The sequence below is a fragment of the Galeopterus variegatus genome, unplaced genomic scaffold (genome assembly GCF_000696425.1).
Source record: "Galeopterus variegatus unplaced genomic scaffold, G_variegatus-3.0.2 Scaffold185, whole genome shotgun sequence".
NCBI classification, from domain to species: domain Eukaryota; kingdom Metazoa; phylum Chordata; class Mammalia; order Dermoptera; family Cynocephalidae; genus Galeopterus; species Galeopterus variegatus.
The window spans coordinates 117,436-144,498 of record NW_007726296.1 but is presented as its reverse complement, the minus strand read 5'-3'; the positions used below and the strand labels follow the sequence as shown (position 1 = coordinate 144,498).

Genomic DNA, 27,063 nt, shown 5'->3' with positions numbered 1-27,063 from the left:
TTCTGATGTCTGCTCTATCTTGTCAGACTGGGTTTTTTCCTCCATTTTTGGCATGCCTTGTGATTTTTTGTTGAAGGCCAGATTGTATCAGCTGTTTTGGATAATAGGAACTGACGTAAATAAGCCTTTGGTGTGAGGATTTATGTTACTCTGACTAGGAGCTGAGCTGTGTTTAATGTTTGCTGCAGCTGCAGGTGTCAGAGCCTTCAAATTCCTGCAGTGTCTTTGTTTTGTCTCCCCTCTTGGCTGCGGGCTTCCCTGGATATTCCTCCTCAGGGAGTCTGTGTCTTGCAGTTCTCAGCTCTAATCCATTGTTACTATCCTGGAGCCCCATTGGTGTAGTGGAAAGGTGTGGGAGAGGGGGAACATTCTATAATCTTATGATTATTGTTGTTGTTTTCTGGTGGCTGGTGGGTATAGGGATCTGAACCCTTGACTTTGATGTTTGTCCTCTTATGATTAAATCTCAGAATTTAGTGGACTTGTGTCCTTGGGCTGTGATCTTCACAAGTGTTTCTTAACTCCCCCTGCTAGTCCCTTCCCTGAGGCTAGAAGGCTAGAGGGGGCTGGAGTGGGAGAAATGTCCTCCCTCAGAGGAGATAAGGCTCTGCCAAAGTCTTTTCCTCTGGGAAATAGGCCTGTGTTTGTGTTATGGAGAATGTTCTAATTACAAAGATCACTCTCTCCTTCCCCTGCCAGAGCCACCAGAGAATCTTCCTCAGTTCCTCACCAGGAGAACCAAGTGGGTTCCTGGAGACAAACCCATGAAAGTGTGGGGTCTTCCTTAGGCAATGACGCACAGGAGTTTCTCACCCTTGGTCTAGTCCACACTCAGCCTCCAGTGATTCTTCCAAATTACCATTTAAGTGTCCCTACTAGCTGTGGCTCCAGTGGCGTCTCCTCCAGGCCATCAGATCTCAGCTGCGACTCTCTGCATTCACCTCTGTCCAGATTTTGGGATGGCAGTTTGCCCTGCAAACTCAGTTCTCTGATGTCTCCAAGAAAAGTTACTGATTTTCAGTTCATCCAGCTTTTCCTTATTGTTAGGACAGTGATAACTTCTGAAGTCTTTACATGTCTGAGCTGAAACCAGAAGCACTTTCTGAAGTGTTTTTAAGACTGCTAGGATGCTGAAGTTTTAGGCTGAAGAGTTTTTGATATTAAAGTCCACAGGAAGTGCTTACTATGGATGAAACACCCATTCCACGTTAGAAGCATGGGTGTCCACATGCAAAGCAGGCTAGGGCAGCTTGGGTTTTGCAGTGAGACAGACCTGGGCTAGAATCCCAGCAGTGCAACCCTGAGCAAGTTTAACCTCCCCACTCATTTCTTCATCTGTAATTGGTGTTGCTGGGAAGAGTAAATGAGGTAACCCATGCACATACTTAGCATTCAGTCTGGCCCACAGTGAGCACTAAATGTTATCCTCTCCTGGCTTAGGAATCTACATAGTTCCTAGGGAGGTCTGAGTTTCAAAGGCCAGGATGAAGTCTTTATGAGAAACCACTCAGCAGCACCCAACCCTTCCTCATTGCCCATTTCTACCACCTTTGAGCCTGACAGATGCTTGAGCACTTCCACTCCACCCCATACCTGACCCAGCTCCAACCTCCTTGCTGCGGAAGGCAAAGTGAGTCAGGCAGACCTGAGTTCCAGTCCTTGTTCCATTAGTGACTGGCTGTGAACCAAAGCAGGTTCACCTCTCTTAACAGGCCTCTTTTCCTGTCAGATGGACACCCGAGTAATTACCTCGCATTGCCTTCTGGTGAGGCTAAATGAGGGGAGTGTGCAAATGTGCACAAGTGGCACTTATAAGGTTCCTCAGCCTGTCCAAGCCTGTCTCTAGAAGGAGTGACATGGGGATGACAGAAGTGTAAAGGGTTTGGAACTATGCTTGTATAAAATGGTTCATTTAATCAACACTGCAGGAATAACTCAGGATAAAGACAGAACTGAAACCCATATTTATCCCTAATCAGGGCCCAGTGACCTGGATTTTGTCCAGAGGCCTTAACCAGGCAGGTAACAGAGGAGCTGGGACTTATCTTCTGATACTCAGATGGTCATTATCAAGAAAGGGGGAGGGATGTTATCTGGTGATTCTCACTTATAACACACATGCACATACAGATACACACACTTAACCACTGTTATTTTATTTTTTTAAAAAAAGGTTCCAATACAGGGCCCCAGAGTAATGCATGCAAATTAACAACCCTCAAACTGGCAGTCATTGTCACATGACCAGCACAATCTGCTACTTCAGTCTGTGATGTGGTAAAGAGACCAGCTTCTCATGTTGAGTCCCTTCACCTAACTTTGTCAATGTCCAGCCTCCCACATGGGTCATGACGACTCAGGTACATTTTAGTATCTGAACAACAAAAACACACTTGAGCTGCAAGTACAGTGAGTAAGTGTCCTTAGCGTAGTAGACAGGAGAAGACACAAGGCAAAAAGAAAAAGCCAACTTCATTTGATGCCTGAATCCCAAAGTCTCTTCCATGTACAATCATGATCTATGTCTAGGGAGATCTGCCGACGCCATCTCAAGACCTTGTTCGTTTCTGATGAGATGGAGCTGTGTGCCTTGAAGGACTACAGGAAGGGTGAAATATTTACATGAGGTAAGAACTTGAAGTTGTGGTCACAATTCATCAGGCAACTCTTGCTGTCAACCCATCTCTGTGAATCCAACCTTATGTCTACATGGGTTCTGGGAAGTGGTACACCTGAGGGGCAGAGAATTCTAACTCCTATCATGTCTACGATTACAGGAGAATATAGCCATGGAAGAACTAAATAGAATTCATGAAAGAATTCATCTATGGAAGAATTCAATGAAATCAGAGGGATATGATTTTAGCTTGGCTTAGCATATATTCAGAAAGTTGAGTTTTTTAAAATAGTTTTTAAAAATGTGTATTTCTTGAAGCTCTTGGTTACTTGCAGATTGCTACCTGGGGTTGATTTCAGGGAAAGGGCACATTTAGTGAATTAGTCTTAATTGAAATCACCAGCTAATTAAAAGAGAGACATTCTCATAAGAAAAGTAATTAAGATGAAAAGAAGCACTTAGCTCCTGGAACTACCTTCTTTTCAGTGCAGAAAGCCTCCTCTCTCTACAGTCAGAGAAATGAGACTGAGCAGTGAGGAGCATGCGGGCCATCCATGAGATCTCCAGAATAACATCATGAAGGGCGTGGTACTCAGGAAAAGAAAAGAGGCTGTACCGGGCAACGTCTTAGGTGCCTGGTTGTCAACTTCCCAAACAAACCATGACAACCTGCAGGGCTAGTAACTGGCTGACATTAGGAACCCGCTCATATTCCTTTGTTAACAGAACCTGAGTGCATACCCTCCACCCATTCCCCATTCCCACATCCCCTATGCAGGACCTTCTTATTCTGCCAAAAGACCCAGCAGGTACTAAAGAAATGTGAATAGCATCGACAGAAATACAGATTATTTTTACATCAAGAGAGTTCAGACATTCCTAATATCAAGAGGGGTCTTCACCCGAACGTAACAAAATGAATTTCAGCTCTCATACCAGTAACTAATAAAGGTATGGTTCAGAGTTGGTTAAGGGGTATAAAGTGACTAGTGGTCAGTTATTGTTCATTAATATGGGTAATTGCAGAAACTACCCAGAGCAGAGCACACTTGGGTATCACAATGTCGGTTGTGAGTTAAGGGTTATGTTTCTGTAAACCCAAAGCACCAGAGTTAAATTAAAACTTCCCTTTCTGCCTTAATTGGTGAAGAGTTCAAGTACTACAGTGCTATCTGAATGATCTGGGTTGTGCCTCTAAACATTTCAGTTTCCTAATACTAAACACTGGTACAAAAATATCCCAGCAGTGCCCCAGGTCAGGACAGGATGAATGAAAAGGGAAGAAGCCTGATCAAACAGCCTTGGAAATTATTTTTATTTATCTTCCGATTCAGGGAAGCTTCCCTTCTCCTGCTGATGTTCCACAAAAGCTTCCTGATCACTAACTTCTAAATAACAGACTGAGCCTTTTATTGATTTTTTTAAGATCCGAACCCATAGCCTTGGTGTTATCAGCACCACACTCTCCCGAGTGAGCCATGGGCTGGCCCCAGACTGGGCCTTTTAAAGAGGCCCAGATCAGAGTAATTTTGTCAAAGCTCGAGAGGGAGGTGTCTCTGGAGACAGACAATTGTTCCATCAGAGCAAGGCTGGGGAAACTTTTCTCCCAAATAATAGTAATATAAACCAAAAAGTTGACCACTCCTGTTTTCTAAAAAGCTAATGATCAGATTCACATTGATAACCCTGCACTGGGAGCTCAACTTCCTGAAAGAGACAAAAATTTGAGAGGGAAACAGATTCTGGCAAAACATTCCCCCATCACCCCTCTTAAAAAGAGCTGCTCAGGCCGGCCCGGTGGCGCACTGGAGAGTGTGCTGCTTGGGAGTGCGGCGGCGCTCCCGCTGAGGGTTCGGATCCCATGTGGAGACCGGTTCCCGCTCACTGGCTGAGCGCGGTGCAGGCGCAACACCGAGGGTTGCGATCCCGTTGCCTGTCCCCGGTACAGGCGCCACACCGAGGGTTGCGATCCCGTTACCGGTCAGTAAAAAAGACAAAAAAGAAAAAAAGAGCTGCTGGTTGCCACAATACAATCACCTGAAAAGAAAAAAAGAAAGAAGGGGAAGAAAAAAAAGGTGCTGGGCTCTCCTAGTTCTAAACACTGCCCTTCACAGCAACACTTCCCTGAGGAGGTGGCGGGCAGGAGGCACTGAGCAGGGCAGAGAAAGCCTCAGGTGAAAAGGAACCCAGAGCCTACTGGGGACAGACTTCTGCTAAAGCAGAATAAGATTCAGTGGACTCCATCCTGTCTTGACTAAAGGACAGGCCCTATAGAAGGCTGCCCTATAACACTGCAAAGTGACCCAAGACAAGGCAATAGCAAATGGACCCAAGAGGTTTATGGAAGCCATTTCTGCCCTGGGCCCAACAGACCTACATGTAGTTATATCTTGGTAGTAAAAATGTAAAGTCCCTCAAAAAGGGGAAAACCCCCAGTTAAGAAAAAAACAAGGGAAAAAAAAAAAAAAACACCCCAGGGAAAACAGCAAATGAATGCTGATTCTTCCTGATCTAGTTCCCATTTTATTATTCAACTGTAGTGGAAATATCTCAAAGTGCACAGCACAAAATGGCAAATTCCCGCCCCTAAGCTATGTGCATCTTAATGCATCTCACCCTGCCCACTTCTCCATCAGTCCCTCCTGCTCTCTCTCCTGCTCCACTGACTCTTGCCAGGCCCCTGGGCTGGTCAGTCAGTGCCCGCCTTCTGCTTGGCAAGGGTGTGCTTCAGCTCCCGCAGGTTCTCCGTTAGCACCTCCACCTCATCCATGCGGCCGCACTGCTTGGCATCAAAGATATACGCCTTGATGTTATCGATCTGCTGGAGGAGCAGCTCCTCCTCTATGCGCTCCTCAGCCTCTGGCCCACTGTCACTGTCCATCTCGAAGGGGTTGGTACAGGTGGGTTCCTCGAAGGGGTTGCCGGGAACAGGAGGGCTTGTGGGACTCTGGTGGGGATGCTCATCTTCCTCGTCGAAGGGGTTGGGCGTGGGACTATCTGGGTTTGTGAAGGGATTCCCCGCCACTGCTGCCGCCACCGCCTCTTCTTCCTCAAAAGGATTGTACTCTTTTGGGATGCAGGCTGCAGGGCCAAAGGAAGCCTCTGCAGCAGGTGGGCTGGTAGTGCCCTCTTCTGTGGGGCTGGAAAGGTCTTCCTCAAAGGGGTTGAGGGAGGACACCTCATTTTGCTGTGACATGGTGCTCTGGGGGGAGAATTCCTGGCCAAGGCCTGGGGGCCCAGACCATACTCTGATGGGCTCTCGAGCTGAGTTGGGTGAAGGGATCTTGGGAGCTGTACTGCTTTGAACTGGTAAAAAGCCTAGATCCAAAGCAGAAGCAAGGTGGGTACGAGGCTCTCTGATGGTCTCCACCTGAAAAGGCCTGATTTCTCTGAAGTCCAAGGACCAAGTCCGTGTGTGCAAGGATGCCACCCGGAACTGCTCCCTTTCTCGCACCCGCTCCCGTTCGCAAAGCATCTGCAGCTGTTCCCTCTGCAGCCCCTCCTCCTCGGCCTGCTTCCGGGACAGCTCAATGGCCTTCTCTGTCTGTTGCTGGTCATACTCGTCCTGCAGCTGCCGCAGGTTCTCTTGCAGTGCACGTACTTCATCCATGCGGCCCGCGGCCTGGGCCTGACTTATAAACGAGGTGATGTTGTGGATCTGCTGGAGGAGCGGATCCGAGTCTTCACCCTGTCCCTGACCTCCTGACAGCGGGAGCCAGCCCTCAGCCTTTCTCAAAGAGGCAGCGCCTCTGTGGAGAGACGCCACCTCCCCGTTGGCTGCACGCGACGCCAGGCCACTCTGCCTTTCATCACGCCTTCGCTGGGACTCCAGAGCAGCCTACGGAGACACCAAAACCAGAGTCATCACTTAGTCACCAGGCCAACATCAACTCACACTGGGAGCCACCCTCTATGGTCCTCTATCCCTATGTCAGTGACACTCCAAATACCCACTTCAGGACTAAGATATCCAACTACTAAAATCAAATCATGCTTTTGCGGGGTGGGAGTGAGCGCAGACCCTGATTTTCAAAAATAAAATAATGGGGCCGGCCCGTGGCTCACTGGGTAGAGTGCGGTGCTGATAACACCAAGGCCACGGGTTCGGATCCCATATAGGGATGGCTGGTTTGCTCACTGGCTGAGCGTGGTGCTGACAACACCAAGCCAAGGGTTGAGATCCCCTTACCGGTCATCTTTAAAAAATATAAATAAATAAATAAAATAATGAATAACAGTAAGTTAAGAGATAAGATTTTCTTATTCTTAGATTCACTGGCCACACACTTTCCTTAAACCTCCAAGATCTACTGCCCTCATCAATACTAGAACCTCAATGTGAAATACACATAGTATCTTGTTTAATACTGCATATTCCAATGCATTCTACAAAGAGCTTCCTGGTGTCTTGGTCCTCTGTGACCTATACCAGAGGGAGAACTGCCAATCTCTATGGTATTCTAGACATGAGAGAATCAACAGAAACTCTGAAAGAAAAATAGAACCTGGGGAGAAAATCAACTATTCTGGTTTCCATAGATGAGAGTGAGGCTGGAACAGAATAGAAGAAAATGCAAACTTAAAAGAGTGAGAGGTTCTTATTCACACAACCTGGCAGACCCTGGGAGCCCGTGGAGGCCCAGGAGAGGTGCACCCTGGCCATCACTCACTTGTCGCTCTGTGGTCCGCTTCCTCTCCATTTCCTGCTTCCTTTTCTTTTTCAGTTCTTCAAACTGTTCTTTGGTTGGCAATGACATCAAACCAAGCAACTTTTCCTGTAGGGAGTCCACACGATTTTAAGGACCCTTAAGCCCTGTATTGATGGTCTGCCTAAGCTAAGCCACTGCGTCCTCAGAGAGAGACATTAAATGGCGGCAGCAAGAAAGGAACTAACGCTTACATGGGGCCACAGTCAACTTCCAAATGGCCTGCCTTTTCCTTATGAAATGATCAACATCAGTTACCCCAGTTACTCACCTGGCTCAAATGCTAGCTTCTCTGTGAGGCCTTTTCATTACCTCCCTATCAACCTGTCAACCTCCATCCCTCTCTGCTTCCCACAGCACTTTGACCATCGTACATACTACATGTTTAGTTGTTTATTGTCTGTCCTCCTCTCTAGAATATAAGCTTTATGAGAACAGGAACGTTTGTCTCTTCTGTTGACTGGAGGACTCTCAGCACCTAGAACACTGCCTGGTACACAATAGGCACTGAGCAAACAACTGCTGAGTAGAGTCTCTAATTAAAAGAAGAAAGACCTAATCTTCTGCACTACAGTGTGAGAAAACAAACCCAACAGGATTCTGGCTATTAGATCTCTTTGTAAGGGAGCCCCAAAGGTAGTTAACTGAAACTCTCTAAGAAGGGGCTTGCAAAGGTAGAAGGAAACAACTCACATCTAACCACCTAGGTTTAGTCTGCCTTTGAACAATCAGCTAGTTCCTCCTAACCAACGACCCAGGAAGACACCGTAGGAGCTCATCCTAAGGAAGAATTCTACATACAAGTATGACCATCGTGGCCACACTTATAATGGCAAGAAATCAAAATCTATCAAATGCCCAACTAAAGAGGAATGGCTAAATAAAGGATGGCATATACAGTCCAAGCAGTATTCTGTTGCCATTCAAACAGTAGTTATTTCAACACTCTGTAAAAAAGTGCTCATGATGGGCCTGCCTGTGGCTCACTCGGGAGAGTGCGGTGTTGATAACACCAAGGCCACGGGTTCGGATCCCATATAGGGATGGCCGGTTTGCTCAATGGGTGAGCATGGTGCTGACAACTCCAAGTCAAGGGTTAAGATCCCCTTACCGGTCATCTTTTTAAAAAAAAAAAAAAAGTGCTCACGATATAAAATTCAGTGACAGAAAGAGAAGACATACACAAAAAAGACACAAATTTCCAAATATGCACTAATTATAAATACTGTATATGAAAAATGCAAGTGGAAAAAATATATACCAGAATGATCAGTGATTGTATTAGGAACATAGGATTAAAAGTAGTTTTACTTTTCTCTGAAATCCACATTATTCTCTAAATGTGGCATAATGCATTCATAATCTTAAAAATAATCAATGTATAAACAGAAAATAAACAAGCCACTGGCATGAACCTGCCTTCTCAGAGGTAGAGAGCAAGTCAGGCCAAGTGCAACGTTTATGCCACCCCAGCATGACTTTACCTGCACAAAAAGCGTAGCTGAGTATCTGATCATCCTCTGCAGCCGCAAAGTTGTTGGATGTGGTGGAGGGTCCTGGTTCAAGCCTAAGGTTAAGATCTTCTTACTGAATTGGAACAAACACATCAATGTAACGGGCACTGCCAGGCTTTCATGCTGGGAAGATGTGTGGAGATTGGTAAGTGAATCCACTCAGTCAAAGCCCATTTCCTACCCTTTGGCTGTACCCAAGGCCCTGTCACAGCACACAGCGCATGACAAGTGCTTGGTCACAGACAGACGGACCACACATGCGTGGCCTCCTTCAAGAATGAGCGTCTGCACTTCAAAGGGCCCTATGCTTGGTTTAATGTTCTCATGTTGCTGTCTCAAAATTCCTAATAATTTTTGAACAGAGGACAGCATTTTCATTTTGCACCATGCCCCACAAATTATGTATCTGGTCTTGCATGTCTGGATGGATAAAGACTTCTACATTCTCTTTCTAATCACTGTACTTCCTACACCTCAAAGGGCTGATTAAACCCCAACAGCCAACACAGTTAAAAAGCAGCTGTGGACTTGAAGAAAGAGCACAGACTTGAAGAAAGAACCTGGGTTTCTATCTTGGCTCCCCCACTTTTGTTAGCTATAGCACCTTTCCTCACCTATGAAATGGGATCTTAATCCCCACCTCACGGGGTAACTTTGGTGAATAAATGAGCTACTCTACGAGGAAACAGCCAGTGCCTGGCACACAGTTGGTGTCAATAAGCAGCTCCTATTTCTTTAATAATAGGGAATACTAGAAATCCTTAGCCAAAAGTTACTGAGATGCTTTAAGTGCCAGAGCCAGCATCTCACTTGGACTGCTCCTCACACATTCCACTGTCACCTGGACTCCAGGTGAGTTCAGGTCCGCTCGCCACCTACCGCTTCGTTAAAACAGCACCTTCTGGGGCCGGCCTGTGGCTCACTCGGGAGAGTGCGGTGCTGATAACACCAAGGCCATGGGTTCGGATCCCACATAGGGATGGCCGGTTTGCTCACTGGGTGAGCGTGGTGCTGACAAACTAACAAATGTTAGCAACGGTAATTTGTGGGTGGGTGGTATTATGATTGTTTACATGTATTTCTTGTCTGCTTTTTCTGTAAAGCCTGATAGTTAGGGTAGGAAGTGTGGAATTACATACTTATGGATTTTAATTCTATTTTACTTCTTAGAGTTCATGACTTCTGCCTCGTTATTAACGCTGTCAATCACTTTTCTCACCTCTAAAATGGGGTTAGTAATAATTCCTATCTAAGGAGAAGATGATGTAGATCAAATGAGATAATATTGAGGAAGTACCAAGCAATGGTTGTTGCTAGTGCACAATTAATGATGAATAAAGATTGGGCATTACTATTTTCATAATGATCATGTACTAATTTTATGAAATAATGTAAACACTATATTTTGAAAAATTAATTACGAAACGGAACTTACCTCAAAGCATCTATTAGTTCATATACTTTCTGTACTTCTACTCGAAGGTCACTGGCATGTTCTAGACTGTAGGTTGTCTCCCCAGCACTGAGGAGAAATCACAGAGACATGTGATCTAAGTTTCATTGCACTGATTGGACACCACAGTATAGGACTCTAAAGGTTTAAGGCCCCACAAAGGCAGACACAGTTAATTCTCTCAAAGTGTCATTTCTGACTCTTGGATATAATGTGGTGTTCATTCCTTAGAATGAACTCATCAACTGGAAGCTGCTTTTCAGTTTGCAGACACCATCGGGACAGACTCATACCCAAGTCTCTGAGGACTAGTTCTTAAACTCACTGCCAAAACAAATAAGACTGAATTTATTCTGGCCTACTTTCCCTACACAATTTCACTATACCTAATAAGATGATAAGTGGCTGGCCAGTTAGTTCCATTGGTTAGAGTATGGTGCTGATAACACCAAGGTCCAGGGTTTGATCCTGTGCAGCCAGCCACCCACCCAACCCCCCCAAAAAAGCCAAGGGTTTAGATCCCTGTACCAGCCAGCCACCAAAAGAAATAAATAAAATAAATTAATAAGATGATGTATAAAGTGGTTTGCTAAATGAGTTGTTTACACTCCATTAGAGCAGAAAGCCACTTAGCTTTTCTCACTCAAAGACTACCCAGGGAGAAGAGGCACAACTGGAAAGCTGACTAAGGAATCCCCAACAGGCTATTGAAGAATTGAACTAAAATGCCAAAAAACAGTCACCACTGGATTAGAAGAACATAGAGGAATAGCTTACTTTAATGATGCTGCCATCTTGATGTATTCAGGAGCTTTCTGGTCAACTTTATCCATGCAAAGTCGTAATTTCTAAGTACAGAAATGAGAGGTAAGTGATGCTCTCAAGATATGGAAAAGCCTACCCAGAAGCTAGGCTCCATCAACAGAGATATATTTAAAATGTTTTCTAAAATGTTTATTGTTGTTATCAATTTCCTGATTTATAGTCCTACTTTCCACACACAAAATCTTGCAGGAAGGAAAGAAAGTGAGGGTGGAGCTTTTGACTGGATGGTTCTGAGAGAAGCAATGCCTTCCAGGGCACAAGCCAATGTGTCTACCAAGACAGAGAAGAGGAATCAGCTGCTACATGCTTCCTCTGCCAGGTGATGCCAGGCAAGGCAACAGCACGATATCAGCACACGGCGTTGCCAGGGTTCACCTCAAAGCAGATGGAAGCAAAAAGCATGGTGGATATTTTCACAAATGAGATAGGTCACAAAGTCCACTCAAAGGATTTAGGATGGGGCCGGCCCATGGCTCATTTGGGAGAGTGTGGTGCTGATAACACCAAGGCCATGGGTCCGGATTCCTATATAGGGATGGCCAGTTAACTCACTTGGGAGAGCATGGTGCTGACAACACCAAGTCAAGGGTTACGATCCCCTTACCGGTCATCTTTTAAAAAAAAAAGGATTGAGGATGGCCACATCTGCTGCTCAACAGAGCATTTAACTAACACCATTTCTAGTAGCTTGAAGATTTACATTGTGATTCCAGAAACACAGCCACTATGACCTGCAGAACTGCGAACAGTGACCATTCAGTGGTCATCACACAAAAATACACTCTTCCTCTGCTCAGACTTTTGCACAAGCTGCTTCCTCCCCCCATCATCTCCCGCCTCCCCACCCAGCTCTCACCTAGCTAGTCCTCCTCAGCTTGCAGGTCTCTGGCCATGAGGAGGCCAAGCCAGTCTCACTCCCAGATGTTCTCTGCTCTACACTATTCCTCTCAAAGTGGGATCAACTGAAGGTGCTCTGGGATCGCCAGTGGTAACGAGAGCTGAGGCATTTGAATGAATTTAGAAGAGGATACTCTCGACCTATGGGCAGTAAACTCACAAAGCCTGAAAACTGTAAAACTTTCTCAAACTTGTAAAGTTTGAAACTCCCAAGTGAGTTTCCCAGGACTCTTCTGGCCCACCGTTCACCACCACTCCAGCTGCTGCCCTCCCCACAGAACCTGTCCACACCACATGGCAACCAGCCTTCCTCCCTTTGGGCCTCAGCCACCAAAACCTCCACCCTCCTGCTTTCAAATGGGCAAGGAAGGGTGAGGGACGAGTTTGTTGCAACACACCCAGGAAGACTCTGTGACTCACCCAGGGCCCTAGCTGGGAAATCCTACCATGGCACTTTAGCAGGAACTAAAAACAATTCAAGGGAACAATTTCCCAGAGCATTCTCCAGAATCTGCAAGTATGTACCTAGTGAACAGCCAAATCTGCCCAATGCATCAGACCCAAGACCACACCCCACATGTCACCTCATAGAGCTTCACGATGTCAGGTGTGTGGTCCTTCTCATCAATCTGCTGCTCTCTCTTGAGCAGTGTGTCCTTGCAGTGTGTACAACAACGGATCCGGTCGTCATCCTTCTCATCCAGGACTGAGCTCACACTGCTCACACTACTGATGCTGCCCCGGCGGGAGCCATGAACACTATTGGGTGACTGGCTGGGGCTGGTGTGGGTGCTCAGGGAATCCTTGCTGGCACTGGTGAGCTTGTCTGTAAACCACAACACAGACAGGCAGCAATGACCCCATGACACCTAGCTATCCCATCACCCACAACTGCAGTTGTTTGATTTGGGGGGTGTTAAGATCAGGCTCCACCTGTGGGCAAGAAGTACCTCCCCCTCTGCCTTTCTGGGGTCAGACTCCGGTGGGAAAGGACTCCCACTGCCATCCAGGCAAGATCCAAACAGCCTAGAACCGTCTGTCTTCGAGGCTTTGCAGCCCATCCCTAACCTGGCCTTACCACCTATCACCCTCCTCCGTTTGCCCTGTGGGCCTCAGACACAACCCAAAGCTCACAGTGAGACTCCCCTCCACAGCCTTTCCCCATTTGCAAACATCTGGCTCCCTCCCTTTCCAGAGCTCAGCTCAAATGGCATGTCCTCCAGGAAGCCTTCCCCAATTCCCTGAGACAAAAACTATATGTCCTTCCTACCAGTTCCCCCCACATCGCCCATCTTGGAGCACTTTCACTGTCTCCTTGTGTAACAGCTACACACACACTCAGAGCTGCCCTAGAAATCTGCGGCTCTTCAAGGGTAGAAACTGTGCCTCACTCCGTCTTGCACCCCTACCATATCCAGCAGGGCCACCCCACAGCAGCTGCCAGTAAATGTTGGTTAATGAGCCCAAGAGAAGAAAGGTGAATAGTGTCCCAAAAACACAGCTTATGAAGTCTCAGGTGAGAGGGAGTCAATCTTGGGGAGAAAGGGAAAGTGTCACAGTAAACTGGGCCTGCTGGGTTTGAGTTGGGCAGATGAAGCGTCTGCTTTTGCCCCGACGGTGTCCAGACACTCCCATGGCCAAAAGCATGCACAGAGTCAGCAGAGCTCTCCAGTGCTGCAAATGCACCCCTGACACCCCGAAGCCAGTGAGGTGGTCTTCAGCAACGTGTAACAAGCTGAGGGGCAAAGTCCCAGAGCGTCTGGTCCTATCGGCTGTTGTAGCCTCATGCCCACAATTCTCAAACACATCCTCTACACTCCCCCACTGTTCTATTTGCTCATCTACTCACCTACCCCAGGGCCTCTCCGAACACCACACCCTTACTCCTGCTCTTCACTCTACCCAAAATGCCCGCTTCCCATCTCTACTACAATCCTACTCATCTTTCAAGGCTCCTCTCAAACACCACCTCCCACCCCGAGCATGCATGCTCTCATCTCCCCAGACTCCGTGGCACTGAGTACCTCTCACACTATGACAGTACAGTCTTTTCTGTATGACAGTGAGTTGTTTGTGACTTTTATCCCAAAGGAAGAGATTAGCCCACTACTTATTTTTCAAGATGCTCTTCTCAAAACCTCTCCTGCCACTTTTAAGCAGAGCTGACAGAGTTGGCCAGCCTCTCCTGCATGCTTGACACAACTCTCATTGTGCATAGCTCTTTATAAAGCAATTGCTTATTTGCTGAGTCTATATCTCTGCTAGATGCTGGACTCCTTGGGGGCAATGCCTTATAGGACCAGAAGTAGTCAGATGATGACCTGCAAGCTAAGTCCAGCCTGCAGCATGTTTTGGTAGGGACCTCAAGCTAAGTATAGTTTTACATTTTTAAAAAGTTGTTAAAAAAAGAAAAAAAGAAAGAAATGTCACAGAGACCACATATGGTGCACAAAGCCTAAAATATTTACTATCTGATCTTTTACAAAAAAAGTTTGCCAACCCCTGTCACAGACCACTGTATCCCTGGCCCCAGCACAGTGCCTGGCAGGGAGAGGGCTTCACTAAACCAACAAGTGAATGAAGACCCCACGGGCCATTAATTGAAACAAAAAGTTCCCACGACCACAGTGGTGATTAGCAAATAAGCTGCTCTTCAGAGGAGATCAGGGTCCCAGGCCCACCTCCTTGTCACCTACTTGCCAAGGGCAGGCTGATGAGCTCCGTACACTTCTTGCACATGATAGACCCACACAGGCGGCAGTGGTGGCGGCGGTTACGAATGCTGAACTTGTTCCCACAGTCTGGACAGAAAGGGACGTCCTGGTCGTTGACCCACGGCACCACAGATTTTTCTATTGCTTTGGGAAGAACAAAACAAAAACCACACCAACAAAAACGCACACCATTTTAAAAAGAGATTTGGTCAGGGAGAAAGATAAAAAATAGAAGGAATGTGAGCATAGTTTTAAAGTTACCTCGAATTTTCGCAGATTCAGTATTGGTTCTATCAAATGCAGTGAGCTGACCAGGAGAAAACAGTGTCAGATGGAATTAACCAGGTGATGTATACACACTCCACATTTCTCACTATTCACGCATCAAGTGGGAATTAGCAAATTTGCTTTCTCAAGTCTCATCTGTCATCCCTAACCCGAGTAACAAAAGCAATTTCGCATGGGATAGAGTATTAGTTCTGCATCTAGAAGGCACCTCCCTTCTTATGACCCACTTCTAATCTCTTTATTGTCAGTTTCCCATTTCAGCAATAACCAGGGGTGGGCAAGGATGGGGCAGGGGTGGCTACTGAAAGCAACCGGGAACTCCCGATTCTCCAATCTTCCTGGATGATAAAACCACCCACATGGTTCTGCCCTACAAAGTACAGCATAAAGAACTGTGCACGTGGTTGCTACCATGCCTGTCACACACTCCAGGTCATACACAAGCATCGATAGGGTCCAAGCACAACAGCAACCATGGTGTCACAGCTGTCCTCTCCTACCACAGGACAAGAAAAGCCAGTCAAGATGCTCCCACACTGCACGCTGGCCATGGCTGAGTACTCCTCACAGACCTGGTCTCCCTGTCACCATCTGCCATCAAACAACATCACACACTATGCCCCCCCCGAGGTGACTGTTTCTAGGGCATCCAAAAGACAAAAGAACCTGAAGGCAGAAAGGTATCACAGTAGCCAAGTAGGCTTCACAGGTGGGGAAAGGGAAGCTGGGCATGTAACGAGTCTTTCAACCCAGGCCACACCCTTTGGGACAGTCATCCCAAGCCAGAACTGCCTGCCTCGTCCTCTGCATTTCTCTAGGTGGGGCATTTCTCTGCCAACATCAGATACACACCACGTACATAACACATGCTACAAAAATGTGGTTTTCTCCCCCTAAAAAATTTGAACTTGCAAGAAAAAAGTGTTTTAAAACAACAAAATTTACCTTCTCTAACCTGATTATTAACTTATTGACTTCAACAACATAGTGGTCAATTCTGGCAGCCCGGTGTTTCTTGAAGTTGGAAAGATGGCTTCTCACAGCACCTAGGAGGGAAGGTGGGGAAATAAATGGCTGATAATTTCTCTGAGGGAACTTCTCTACCTTGTTGCTTCTCCTCAATGAATTTCAAGAGCAAGTAAAAATGCTAGGATTTTACAGTCTTACTAAAATTCAAACTAGGTAAGCACCTGGAAGGAAATTTCCTAAAAGGTTAAGTATGTAGCCCTTGGTGGCCACAAAGCACAACAACACGAGAGACCCCAGGATATAGCAGATAAGAGCCTGGACTCTGGAGCCAGCCTGTGCTCAAGTTTTAATTCTGCCACACACTGCGTGACCTTGGACAAGTTACTTAACCTCTCTGTAACTCAGAGTACTCATCTATAAAATGAGGATAACAATAATATCTACTTCACAGGGTTGTTATGACAATTAAATGTTAAAATGTATAAAGTCCTTAGAACACTAACTGCACATGTTTGTTAAATAAAAAGGGTGGTAACATTATGGGAGATTTTTTTTTTTCCTTTTTGTCTTTTTTCGTGTCCGGCAACGGATCGCAACCCTCAGTGTCGCACCCGAACCAGACCGGGACCGGCAACAGGATCGCAACCCTCGGTGTTGCACCGCACCTTGCTCAACCAGTGAGCGGGAACCGGTCTGTATGTGGGATCCAAACCCTCGGCGGGAGCGCCGCCACGCTCCCAAGCAGTGCACTGTAGCAGTGCGCCACCGGGCCGGCCCCTGGGAGATTTTTTTTTTAATTCTCTTATATTTTCCTGTACTTTCTTAAGTTGGTACGATACAGTTTTTCATCAAAATAAAAATAATCCTTCTCAAAATGGTCAAAAAGATATAAATGCTAAGAGATGCCCTTGGGGGAGCTATTAAACTGGTACCTTCCTCAATCCAGCAGTCAGAACAAACGTCCCCAACACAAATGGAACCAAGGAGCCTACTGTCTCAGTGTACCCAAAATATCCCCTGCTCAATCTCGTCTCTTCTGAAAACCAGCACTGCCCCGACCCTCCCAGCACTTAGTACACTTCTTCCCGATGACCACCTATTCATTAAAGACTGTGCCATATCCAGAATTTGTCATAAGCCACCCTCTTTTTTTAAAATTTATTTTTTAATTGACAAATAAAAATTATATATGTTTATCATGTACAACATGATCTTCTGAAATATGTATTCATTGTGGAATGGCTAAATCAAGCTAATTAACATATGCATTACCTCACATACTTATTTTTGTGGTGAGGACATAAAATCTCTCAGCAATTTTCAGAAACACATTTTTAGTAACTATAGTCACCATGTTATGTAATAGATTCTTTTTTTTACAAGATGACCGGTAAGGGGATCTTAACCCTTTTTTTTTTTTTTAAAAGATGACCGGTAAGGGGATCTTAACCCTTGACTTGGTGTTGTCAGCACCACGCTCAGGTAGTGAGCGAACCGGCCATCCCTATGTGGGATCCGAACCCGGGGCCTTGGTGCCATCAGCACCGCACTCTCCCGAGTGAGCCACATCTTAACCCTTGACTTGGTGTTGTCAGCCCCACACTCTCCCAAGTGAGCTAACCGGCCATCTCTATATAGGGATCCGAACCCGTGGCCTTGGTGTTATCAGCCCCGCACTCTCCCACGTGAGCCACGGGCTGGCCCTTATGTAATAGATTCTTGAACTTAATCATCCTAACTGAAATTTTGCATCTTTTGACCAACATCTCCACATGCTATACTTTTCTTTTTAAAGAAAATATGACCGGTAAGGGGATCTTAACCCTTGACTTGGTGTTGTCAGCACCACACTCCCCCAAGTGAGCTGACCAGCCATCCCTATATAGGGATCTAAACCTGTGGCCTTGGTGTTATCAGCACCACACGCTCTCAAGTGAGCCACAGGCCGGCCCACATGCTATACTCTTAACCATTTATGTGTCTTTTCTTTCCTAACCATACTCTAACATCTAATTAAATTTTAGTTTGGACTTCTTAGGGGTGACCATAAATGTTAACTTCTAAAGTTGGCCATTCACTTAACCTTACATGATTTGTGGTTTCCTTCAGTTGTTTAAACAGGCAAGTTAATCAGAAAATCACCCTGGTAACCTGACATTGGCAATCATGAAACAAGCTATCACAGAGCTAATAAGAATTCATATGTCTGAAATTTCTCCTTCATGTTTCATTTAATTGGCCTTCATATGTAATTCATAATTACATATGTATAGTATTATTTTTAAAGCAATTTTCTCCTGCAATGGTTAAAATGTTTCCACTGTCTAATATGGTAGCCACTTGCCACACATGGCTAGTGGCTATAGAATTGGAAAGTACAGTTCTATGACATTTCTCATTCAAAGAGACACCTTCTATGGTGGCTGTAAGGACACAGCAGAAGACCCTGGGTAAATATCACTTCCCTTCATAGCACCTCGGTTTCCTTATCTATAAACGAGAAAGAACATTACTACCCATTCCACCTCACAAGGCTTTTGTGAAAGGTGAACAAGATCGTGAATAACAAAGCACTGTGAAGGAACCATTATTTATCCATTTCATGGACAGAAAATGTACTGTTATGTTAATGATTGTTATCATTCAACAGGTAAAGGATAGGTAAGATCAGGCCTCCTGGGCCCAGAGCCCTTCTTGGCTCCCCTCCCTGTGCCTCCCCAGTGCATACTTTTGATCACTATCATGCCCCACCTACCAGCAGTGTGGTAAAGACAATGCTGGTTGTTTGCACCTATACAACTGTATACATCTGCACAATTACTGGTTTTAACAGGTTTTCAGATTAGATGGAGGCACAGGAAGAAGTCCTTCTATTGTGGTGATCACTTAGAAAATTGGTGGAATTAATCGAGGGATACTTCCTAGAAAAGTGAAGCCAGAAAGAAAAAGAACCTTTTCAGTATCACCAAATCAAAGATTTCATAACTGGAAAGGATTTGTGCAGACCTGATAAGTACAGATAACTAGGCTAAAGCTGTTTTATGGATTTAATGCCTGCTTCTCTGTCCCAAATAGAAACAGAAGCAGAAAAAAACACAAAAAAATAAAGTTAAATAAAGGACATATAAGATTAGATAGTCCAACTCAGTGTGAATCGCATGATCTTTTTGGTAACAGCTTTATTGAAATATAACTCACATAGTACAATCCACCATTTAAAGCAAACAAATTCAATTGTTTTTAGTATATTCACAGAGTCATGCAACCATCACAATTCATTTTAGAACATTTTCATCACTCCCAAAAGATGACCATTTTGAAATTAGGAAGGTGCCATAATTATGTATTTCAGAAAAGTAAGTTGCACAAACCAGTGCCTCTCACTAGGCAAGTGAGGTCCTATGTGAGAGGAGACAGACCCATCAGTGGAGTCTATGCCTGGGCTGATGTCAGACAGACCTGCATTCACAGCCCACTTCTGCAGTTTACCAACTGTTTGACCCCAGACAGGTTCCTGTGGAGTATAGTGAGGATTTGATGAGACCACATGTATAAAGCATTTAATGCAGTACCTATCACAAAGCAGATGCTGAGCTCATTCTCTCATTTTCTTCCCTCACTAGCGCATAAGGTCCATGAGAAGCTTAGACTATTACAGATTACTGACACCTCCTCAGCCAACTCTTGAAACATTCCATAGAACATAGTAGATGCTCAATAACCACTTGCCAAATGAATGAATGGATCTTCTTACCAAGCTCCTGGGGTTCCCACATGTAAGGATCAACCCCTCCGTAGCTGAAAGATTCATATCCTTGGGTTCCTGATTCTGCTCGATCATCACCTTCTCGTTTCAACAACTTGTTCTTTGCTTTCTTAGCCTTCTGGACAAGACCTTGAAAGTGGCATAAATAACACAAGTGAACCCATGAAGAACACCCAGTAAAAAGCTAAAAGAAATCTCAAAAAAATAAGAGTTGACGAAATAATTATCCTTTACTTAAAAATGCATGAGAAATATTTTGATACCAAATAACATGCAGCAACAAGCACACAAATATTGTATTACAAATACCACAAAGCAATATGCTTGCTAGTCGTAAGTTGGTTTACATGACCAACATATATGCTAAATTACTCCTCATTGCCAAATTTAAGGGCCCAATTAAACCCAAGTGTTGAATTTGATGAGGAAACCAGGGTGATGGAAGTATTTTTTTCTATATATTAATTGGGGTGGTGGTTACATGAGTATATACATTTTTTAAAACTTACTGAATTGTACATTTATGTGTAAACTATACCTCAATGAAAATAAAGTTTTTTTAAAACCAAATTATACAGTACTAATTTCTTTACCCTAGGGACTCATGAGTAAATACTTCTTGTTTACCTCCAGGATAGGATTCCACCACACCAACATCCCTGGACCGATGTTACCCATAATGCTTCACTGGACATAGAGTTCTTCTTTCCATACTACTGCCCACCCACTTACTGAATACATATGTGAGAATATTTACAAAAAGCTTCAAGAAACAGATATAAAACAACATACACAAAGGGAACCGGGGTTGATAAGAAAAGAAAATGAACATGTCCTGAATTGAGCCCTTATATGTGCTAGACACAATAAAAGTGCTTCCAAGCTGGCCAGTTAGCTAAGTTGGTTTGAGCATGGTGTTGATAACACCAAGGTCAAGCGTTTGGATCCCCTTACCTGCCAGCCACAAAAAAAAAGTCCTTTCAAATACGTTATGACAGTTCTCGCTCACAGTATTATAAGGCAGGTTACTTATTTGTAAGTAGCTGTTAGATAACCCTACTTACAAATGAAAAAATGACATCAAAGAGGGGGTAAAAATGTGCTTCACCTAAAATCACAGAGCTTATAGGCAGCAGGTCTGGAAGTGGACAGCTCATCTGAAAGTAGAGGCCCTGCTCTCCCCAGCTAGCACTGGTTCACAAACTACACCTCTGCAGAACTGGGGTTCTGCCACATGTGCTGAGGTGAGAGGACCAACAACAGTCAACTGGTGGGAAAAGAAAGAACCCTCAGTTCTAAGTTGCTTTCTCATTAGTGTTCTTAAATCTTGGGTGACTTCTATCCCTTTCTGCCACTAGAATCTAGTAGAAAATACCAGATTTAATACAAAATGATATCGTTAGTTTTACATTTAATAGATCAATACTTCGAGGAGTTATCATGACTTTGAAGTGCTTTGTCACTTGAATAGCATTAACAATCCCAAAGCTTTTCAAAAGTCTAGGTAAATGGAGAGCTACTAGGCAGGGGGTAAAACTTATAAGGTTATAGATGTCTGTCAGACAGTTGAGTCAATAAGCAAATTCCCTGATCATCAGTCACTCTGGGATGGCTTTTTCCAACTGGAAAATACCAGGACTAAAGGACACCCTTTAAAATGCATTAAAGTAGACTTTTCTAACAATACCGGACAGGAAATTGCCTGATGCGAACAAAGCGTCTAGCAAACGGGAAACTGGAGTTAGCAAACATCAATTCATTTTTGCAAACAAGACTAAACTCTGTCAAGTTAAGCAGGCAGCCTATGCCATTTAACCACTTTAGGAGACATAGAAAAACTGCCTGGCAACCTTCCCAGAGTGGGTGTAGCCATTCCAGACTGGGACAATTAAGAACAATCCCATACGTTTTAAAAAACACAAAGCAGAAGCCACAGTTAATTTTCAACCACCTTCTCTTCTATTTACTATAAATGGGCTAACATGAAGCTGAACCAGGGTTGGGGTTCAAACCCACTGATCACCTTTAAGGAATGAACAGTTTACCTTTTTTTTTTTTTTTAACTGCCTCCAAAACCTGTTATCAAGGTTTGCTTTTTTTCTTTTTTACTTGCTTAAAACTAGCAACACCATAAAATTTCTAAGAATCAAAAGACCAAATGGAGAGGTGATCTACTTTTGAAAGCGCTTTTCAAAAAATCTCTGATGTCACTCTTTAAATCCTTACTTTCCGGATTCTGAAACACAACTAATACATGACCAAGAATTCTTTCCTAAAGAAATGATGATTAGTGGTACTAAAAGAATGCTTAACTCAATCTCTTAGTTCTTCTGAGGTAGAGATGGGGGGAAAAATGAAGGAAAAAACCAAGAGGATCCTTTTATTTCTTTCACGAGTAGCAAAATTTCTATTGTATCTAGTATTCCCTGGATAGCTTCCCATATCTATTATTCTCTAAATAACCTTAAACATTTTTCCTCTTAAAAAAGGGTCATCGCAGGAATCTGAAGACATTCTCTAACCTCTCTACCCACTGGCATCACCAGTCTTAGGAATAGCATGGTATATGACTCAGTTCAGTGGAAACTAAGACTGGAGGCTCACTGAAAACCATGGAGGCTCTTCGGTTGTCCGAAGGAAACTTACATAATCATTTTCTAGGGTTTGTTTTTTTGGGGGGGTTTTTTCCCCCAGGAAGCTGCAATACATGCTGTGATTGAATATAGGGCCCCTCATCATCAGTGATGCCATGTGGAAAGAGCAGCACTGGACTTAAAGGTGATAGAAGACCTGGGCTCCAGGTCTAACTCTGCCAATTCCTTTGTGACCTTTGATAAGTTACTCAGCATCTCTGAGCCTCACTTATTATCTGTAAAATGAGACCAACCACCTTCCTGCAGTATTGTCAGATGAGTCAAATGAAATAATGATGTATGGGAAAGAAACTCTGAAAACTATAAAGCACAGTACTTTTTTTTTTTTCTTCCTCCTAATATTATGGTTCTGCTGCCTCTACAGCCAGAAGCCACCTCGTCCATCACAACCCTCAGGATTTTGAAAATGTTTGACTTTGTCATGTTTTTGGATGGAGTTGTAACTGCTAATGCTTTTAGCAACTCTTTTTTTCCCAAACTGAAAAGTGAGGCACAGATTGGGACTCTAGGGACAAATATCTGATTATAAGGACATGTGATTTGCATGTTAGATGGCCAAAGTCCACTTAGGAACACATGATCATTCTTTCTCTCCCACCCAACAAAGACAGTGAATACAGCATCCAGACCTTTCTAACTGCATGGCCTTCAGAAATGATGCTAGTTGTGAGAAGTTAGCTAAATGACTAGGAAAAGTGAGTTCCAGAGAAGTAGCATCTTATTTGGGGGTTAGAATCTGAAGTCCAGGAAATACAATAAACATATATAAAGTCAAAATTGCCTATGAAAAAGTCTTTCTGCAACTCTTCAGGACCTGAGCCCTTGGAAGCTCAAAAACCAAGGTTTAACTTTTTGGGTTGTTTCTCTTTGCTTTTCAACTACAACCTTCCTTTCCTCGGTCTGCAGAGGGCAAGGTCCAATTGTGGAAGCAAGAATGGTGGGAAAGTTTAAATTTGTGACAGGTAAATGGGTGCATGTGCCTCCACTTCTATAGCAAAGGAAAGGACTTTTTTCTCCAAACTCTCTTGGGCTGCTGGTTAGATAATTCAAATAGTCTAGCAGGAGACAGCAGATCATAATGATTATATTTATTTAATTCAAAGCCAGGGTCTGCCTCACTGTGTGACTTCAGGCAAGTTATCTAGTCTCTCTGTGTCTGGTGTCCTCATCAGCAAAATGGGGCTCACAGTCACACAGCTATTGTGAGGATTAAACGAAATTAACACATAGGGAAACTTTGAATAATGCCCGGCATATGGCAAGCACTAGATATCTGTCTGCTACTATTATTACTGCCATATTCCAGTGGTAACATGGACGCTGATGAAAACTATCCCATGAGTTACAGCTCTCACTGACAGAACAGGATAAGCAAGATCCACGCCTCTTACTTTTAATTTGCCCTTTGACATCACGATCTTCCCCAGAGTGCTCTTCCTCATAATGTGACTGAAGCTGATAGAAAGACTGCAGGTCCTTCAGGCACAGAGGACAGAGGAAGCCCTCCCTCACTTCCCCTGGGTCATCCAGAGAAGCCATGGCAGTGCCCCTCTCAACCCCGGGAAGACAGGAGCCTCATGCCAAGAGTGAGCTTGATTCCTCCCGAAGGGCCAGGGCTCCCACGGCGTTAGCTTAACCAAGTAGTTCATGGATGATGAGGAAGTAGTGTCATGGCCCTAGATGAGGTTTCCTTTTTGGAGTAGGAGGAGTCCTAAGAAAGGAAAGAAAAAGGGAAAAAAGCCAATTCAGGCAAATTAGCAGCAACTGAGAATTTTCTTTGTTCTTCTGACAGTTCAACAAGCGTACTTAATGTTTGTTCAGTGTGAAGTTTGAGAAAATAAACTGTTTCTCAAATCCTTACACCAAGGCATAAAACCTAAGATGTGAGAACATCACTGGATAATAGCAATTTAATGAAGCAAGAAGCACAGATTCTTGAAGATAAACCCAATACCAAAGCAATTCTCTTACATTTATTCCAAATGCTCCAACTTCATAGATTGTATTCCATTTTAGCCACTGGGGAAATGTCAGAGGTACTTATCAACAAGCAGTTTTTATTTGACTCTCTCTACCTTGATCATTTACTCAACTACATATAGTGAGCTCTTCATACCTGTACGGCACCTGTATTAAAAATGCAAAGATGAAAAATATATAATGTCTGCCATAAAAACAAACAAAACAAAACTCTCAACTTCAGTCTAAGGAGGAACATTAGAAACCTAATGGTCAAAAAGAAAAATCTATTCTGTTTTGTTTGTAGAGCACTTTCTCTCCAATGAGCTTACTAGATTTTATAAACCTCTAAGTGACAGTTTAGCAGCAAACCTAACGTTCTCACTGCTTCAAAAACAAAAGGACTTGGTGCTTAAACATTTCAGAGTTTAGTTTAAGTTACATTTTCTGTCTTATTGGGCCACAGGAAAGTCACTTCTAATGTCACCTCAGGAAGACTCTCAGCCATATGAACAATCCAGACAAAACTATTCCACAAAAGCACAGAAATTTCTCCCCAAGAACCTGGAGCCACAAACCATAGTATAGAGTGAGGGGGAATGTGTGACTCTCAGCTTTGGACGGCCTGTGAAGGGCCACTGAGGAGGGACTGCCTAGCCCTCAAAGCTGACGGGTGGCGGCAACTCAGAAAATAGAAAAATGACATGCCGGGTCCCTGTTTTTTCACTCCAGTTAAGAAACCCAATGACTACACACATGCAGATCCCAGCCCTTTTTCCAAGTGGTCACTGACACAGCAGCTCCAGGTCTGATTTGTTCCCTCCCCAGCCAGTGGTTCATGTCATGCCCTAAATCTGATAGCCCCCTTCCTTCCTACACACTTAACTCTAACAAGCACAAACCAAACACAAATGCCACACCGCCCCTGCCACACACATACCCTTCACATCTCAGGCCCAACCTCACTTCCTCAAAGAAACGCCTCTTACTCAAGTCATCCCCCGCATCAGGATGCCCTTCTCTTTCACAGCACTTATCTGAATTTTTAATCCCACGTGCACATGTGAAGTGACTAAATAAAAAAGGACATGAGATTAGAAACGCCTCTTACTCAAGTCATCCCCCGCATCAGGATGCCCTTCTCTTTCACAGCATAATTATCTGAATTTTTAATCCCACGTGCACATGTGAAGTGACTAAATAAAAAAGGACATGAGATCTGCGAGGGCACAGACTTCGTCTATTTTCCCCATCACCGTATCCCCGGGGTCCAGCACAGCGCCTGGAGCACAACGAGGAAATGCAATAAAGTTCCAGGAATAATGAATGAACTCTGAAATCAGGTATCCAAACAAGCACCGGACATATATCCACCACAAACCACCAAACCGGACCCCACAGCCATAACTGAACACATATGCAAGCCCCTCACACCATAACCAGGAAAAAAATAAAAACAAAATCTACGTGCCATGCAGCACGAACGCCACCCGCCACAGCCGCGGACCACACGCCCCTCGGCCGCACTCACCGCGGCCCCACGCTGCACCCAGCCCACAGAACGCGACACGCTGTGCCCACACCGCACGACCACACACGACAGGAGACTCAACCCCATGCGGCAGACACGACAACGTCACACATCGCGCAGGCACAAAACGCTACAAACAACTCCGCACCAACTCAGAACACAACCACGCAGGCGGCACAGGCGGACCGCACGGCCCCACGGCCGCCTCGCCCCCTCCCACGTCACAGCCACCACAGCCACACACGGCCCACGCCCACACGGCCCTCCGGCCCGTTCCCGAGGGGGCCGCGCCCGGCCCTCTGCGTCCGGCCGGGTTCCCGCGGGCACGCAGGCCTGTCCAGACCTCGGGCCGGGCTCGAGACCTCACCGTCACGCACACAGCCGCGACCGCCATCGCCATCGGCTGCTCGGCGCTCGACAAGCGCGCCTGCGGCGGCGCCGAAGCCGAAAGTCAGGCTGATAGGAGCCCGTCGAGCGCCGAATCTTCGAGGGAGCGAAGGCGGCAGGGACAGTTCTAAAGACAGGGCGGGCGGGCGGCTGCTTCTGCGCAGGCACCTTCAGAAAGGGGCGGGGCGGGCCGAGCCCGTGGCCCACTCGGGAGAGTGCGGCGCTGGGAACGCAGCAGCGCTCCCGCCGCGGGTTCGGATCCTATATAGGGATGACCGGTGCGCTCACAGCGCTCACTGGCTGAGCACGGTGCGGCCGGTCTCAAAAAGGAAAAAAAAAAAAAAAAAAAAGAAAGAAAGAAAGGGGCGGCAGCGGGGAGGAGGAAGGGTGCGGTGATTTTGCGACTTTCCGACGTCAGGGGTTCACGCGTGCGGCGCGTTACAGCTCGCCGCTTGCATTGCATCCCATTGTACAGATGGGGAAACTGAGGCCTACAGTATTTTGGCTCTCGACCAATGGCCTCAAAGATTGAGGAAGCCAAGGCGTCTTTAACGTCTCCTACCCACCCCCGATTGCAGTTCTGAATTAATTCGAGTCAATTAAAGTTCCTGAGAGCTAGGCATAGAAGGAATATTCAGGAGACTTGGAGGATGTGGAAAGACCCAGAGTAGAACCACTTGAGAGTGAGGACTTGGAATGAGTATCCGAGGGGTGCACAACATAGACAAATCTGTGGGAAATCTGGCATTTTCTGAAGTCAGTACCTTCAGTGATCAGACAGCA

The 27,063-nt window shown here is 45.1% G+C and overlaps 1 protein-coding gene across 3 annotated transcripts; it reads right to left on the bottom strand.

Moving 5' to 3' along the window:
* Positions 1–5,120: 5,120 nt before the first annotated feature.
* On the bottom strand, positions 5,121–26,309 carry ZFYVE20 (zinc finger, FYVE domain containing 20). Of its 3 annotated transcripts, none has more exons than XM_008564319.1 (12): positions 26,261–26,309; positions 23,795–24,114; positions 19,738–19,878; positions 15,960–16,060; positions 14,988–15,033; positions 14,709–14,870; positions 12,597–12,838; positions 11,068–11,138; positions 10,273–10,359; positions 8,808–8,910; positions 7,288–7,392; positions 5,121–6,455 (listed from the first exon to the last, which is right to left on the bottom strand). In XM_008564319.1, the coding sequence occupies exons 2-12, from the start codon at positions 23,940–23,942 to the stop codon at positions 5,307–5,309; spliced, it is 2,355 nt and encodes a 784-aa protein (XP_008562541.1). In that variant the 5' UTR covers positions 23,943–24,114; positions 26,261–26,309; the 3' UTR covers positions 5,121–5,306. The 3 variants fall into 3 exon arrangements, with proteins under 3 accessions (XP_008562541.1, XP_008562535.1, XP_008562545.1); XM_008564313.1 differs by lacking the exon at positions 26,261–26,309 and adding an exon at positions 24,375–25,430; XM_008564323.1 differs by lacking the exons at positions 19,738–19,878; positions 23,795–24,114; positions 26,261–26,309 and adding an exon at positions 18,739–18,809.
* Between the last annotated feature and the right edge of the window lie 754 nt (positions 26,310–27,063).

What these genes read in the sequence shown, in the direction of transcription:
- ZFYVE20 (XM_008564319.1), bottom strand. Translation starts at nt 23,942, where the DNA reads ATGGCTTCTCTGGATGACCCAGGGGAAGTGAGGGAGGGCTTCCTCTGT. An exon ending in CATCAGCCTGCCCTTGGCAA is followed by an intron (nt 12,839 to 14,708) that starts GTAGGTGACAAG and finishes TGTGGTTTACAG; the next exon opens with ACAAGCTCACCAGTGCCAGC. An exon ending in GAACTAATAGATGCTTTGAG is followed by an intron (nt 8,911 to 10,272) that starts GTAAGTTCCGTT and finishes GTTCCAATTCAG; the next exon opens with TAAGAAGATCTTAACCTTAG.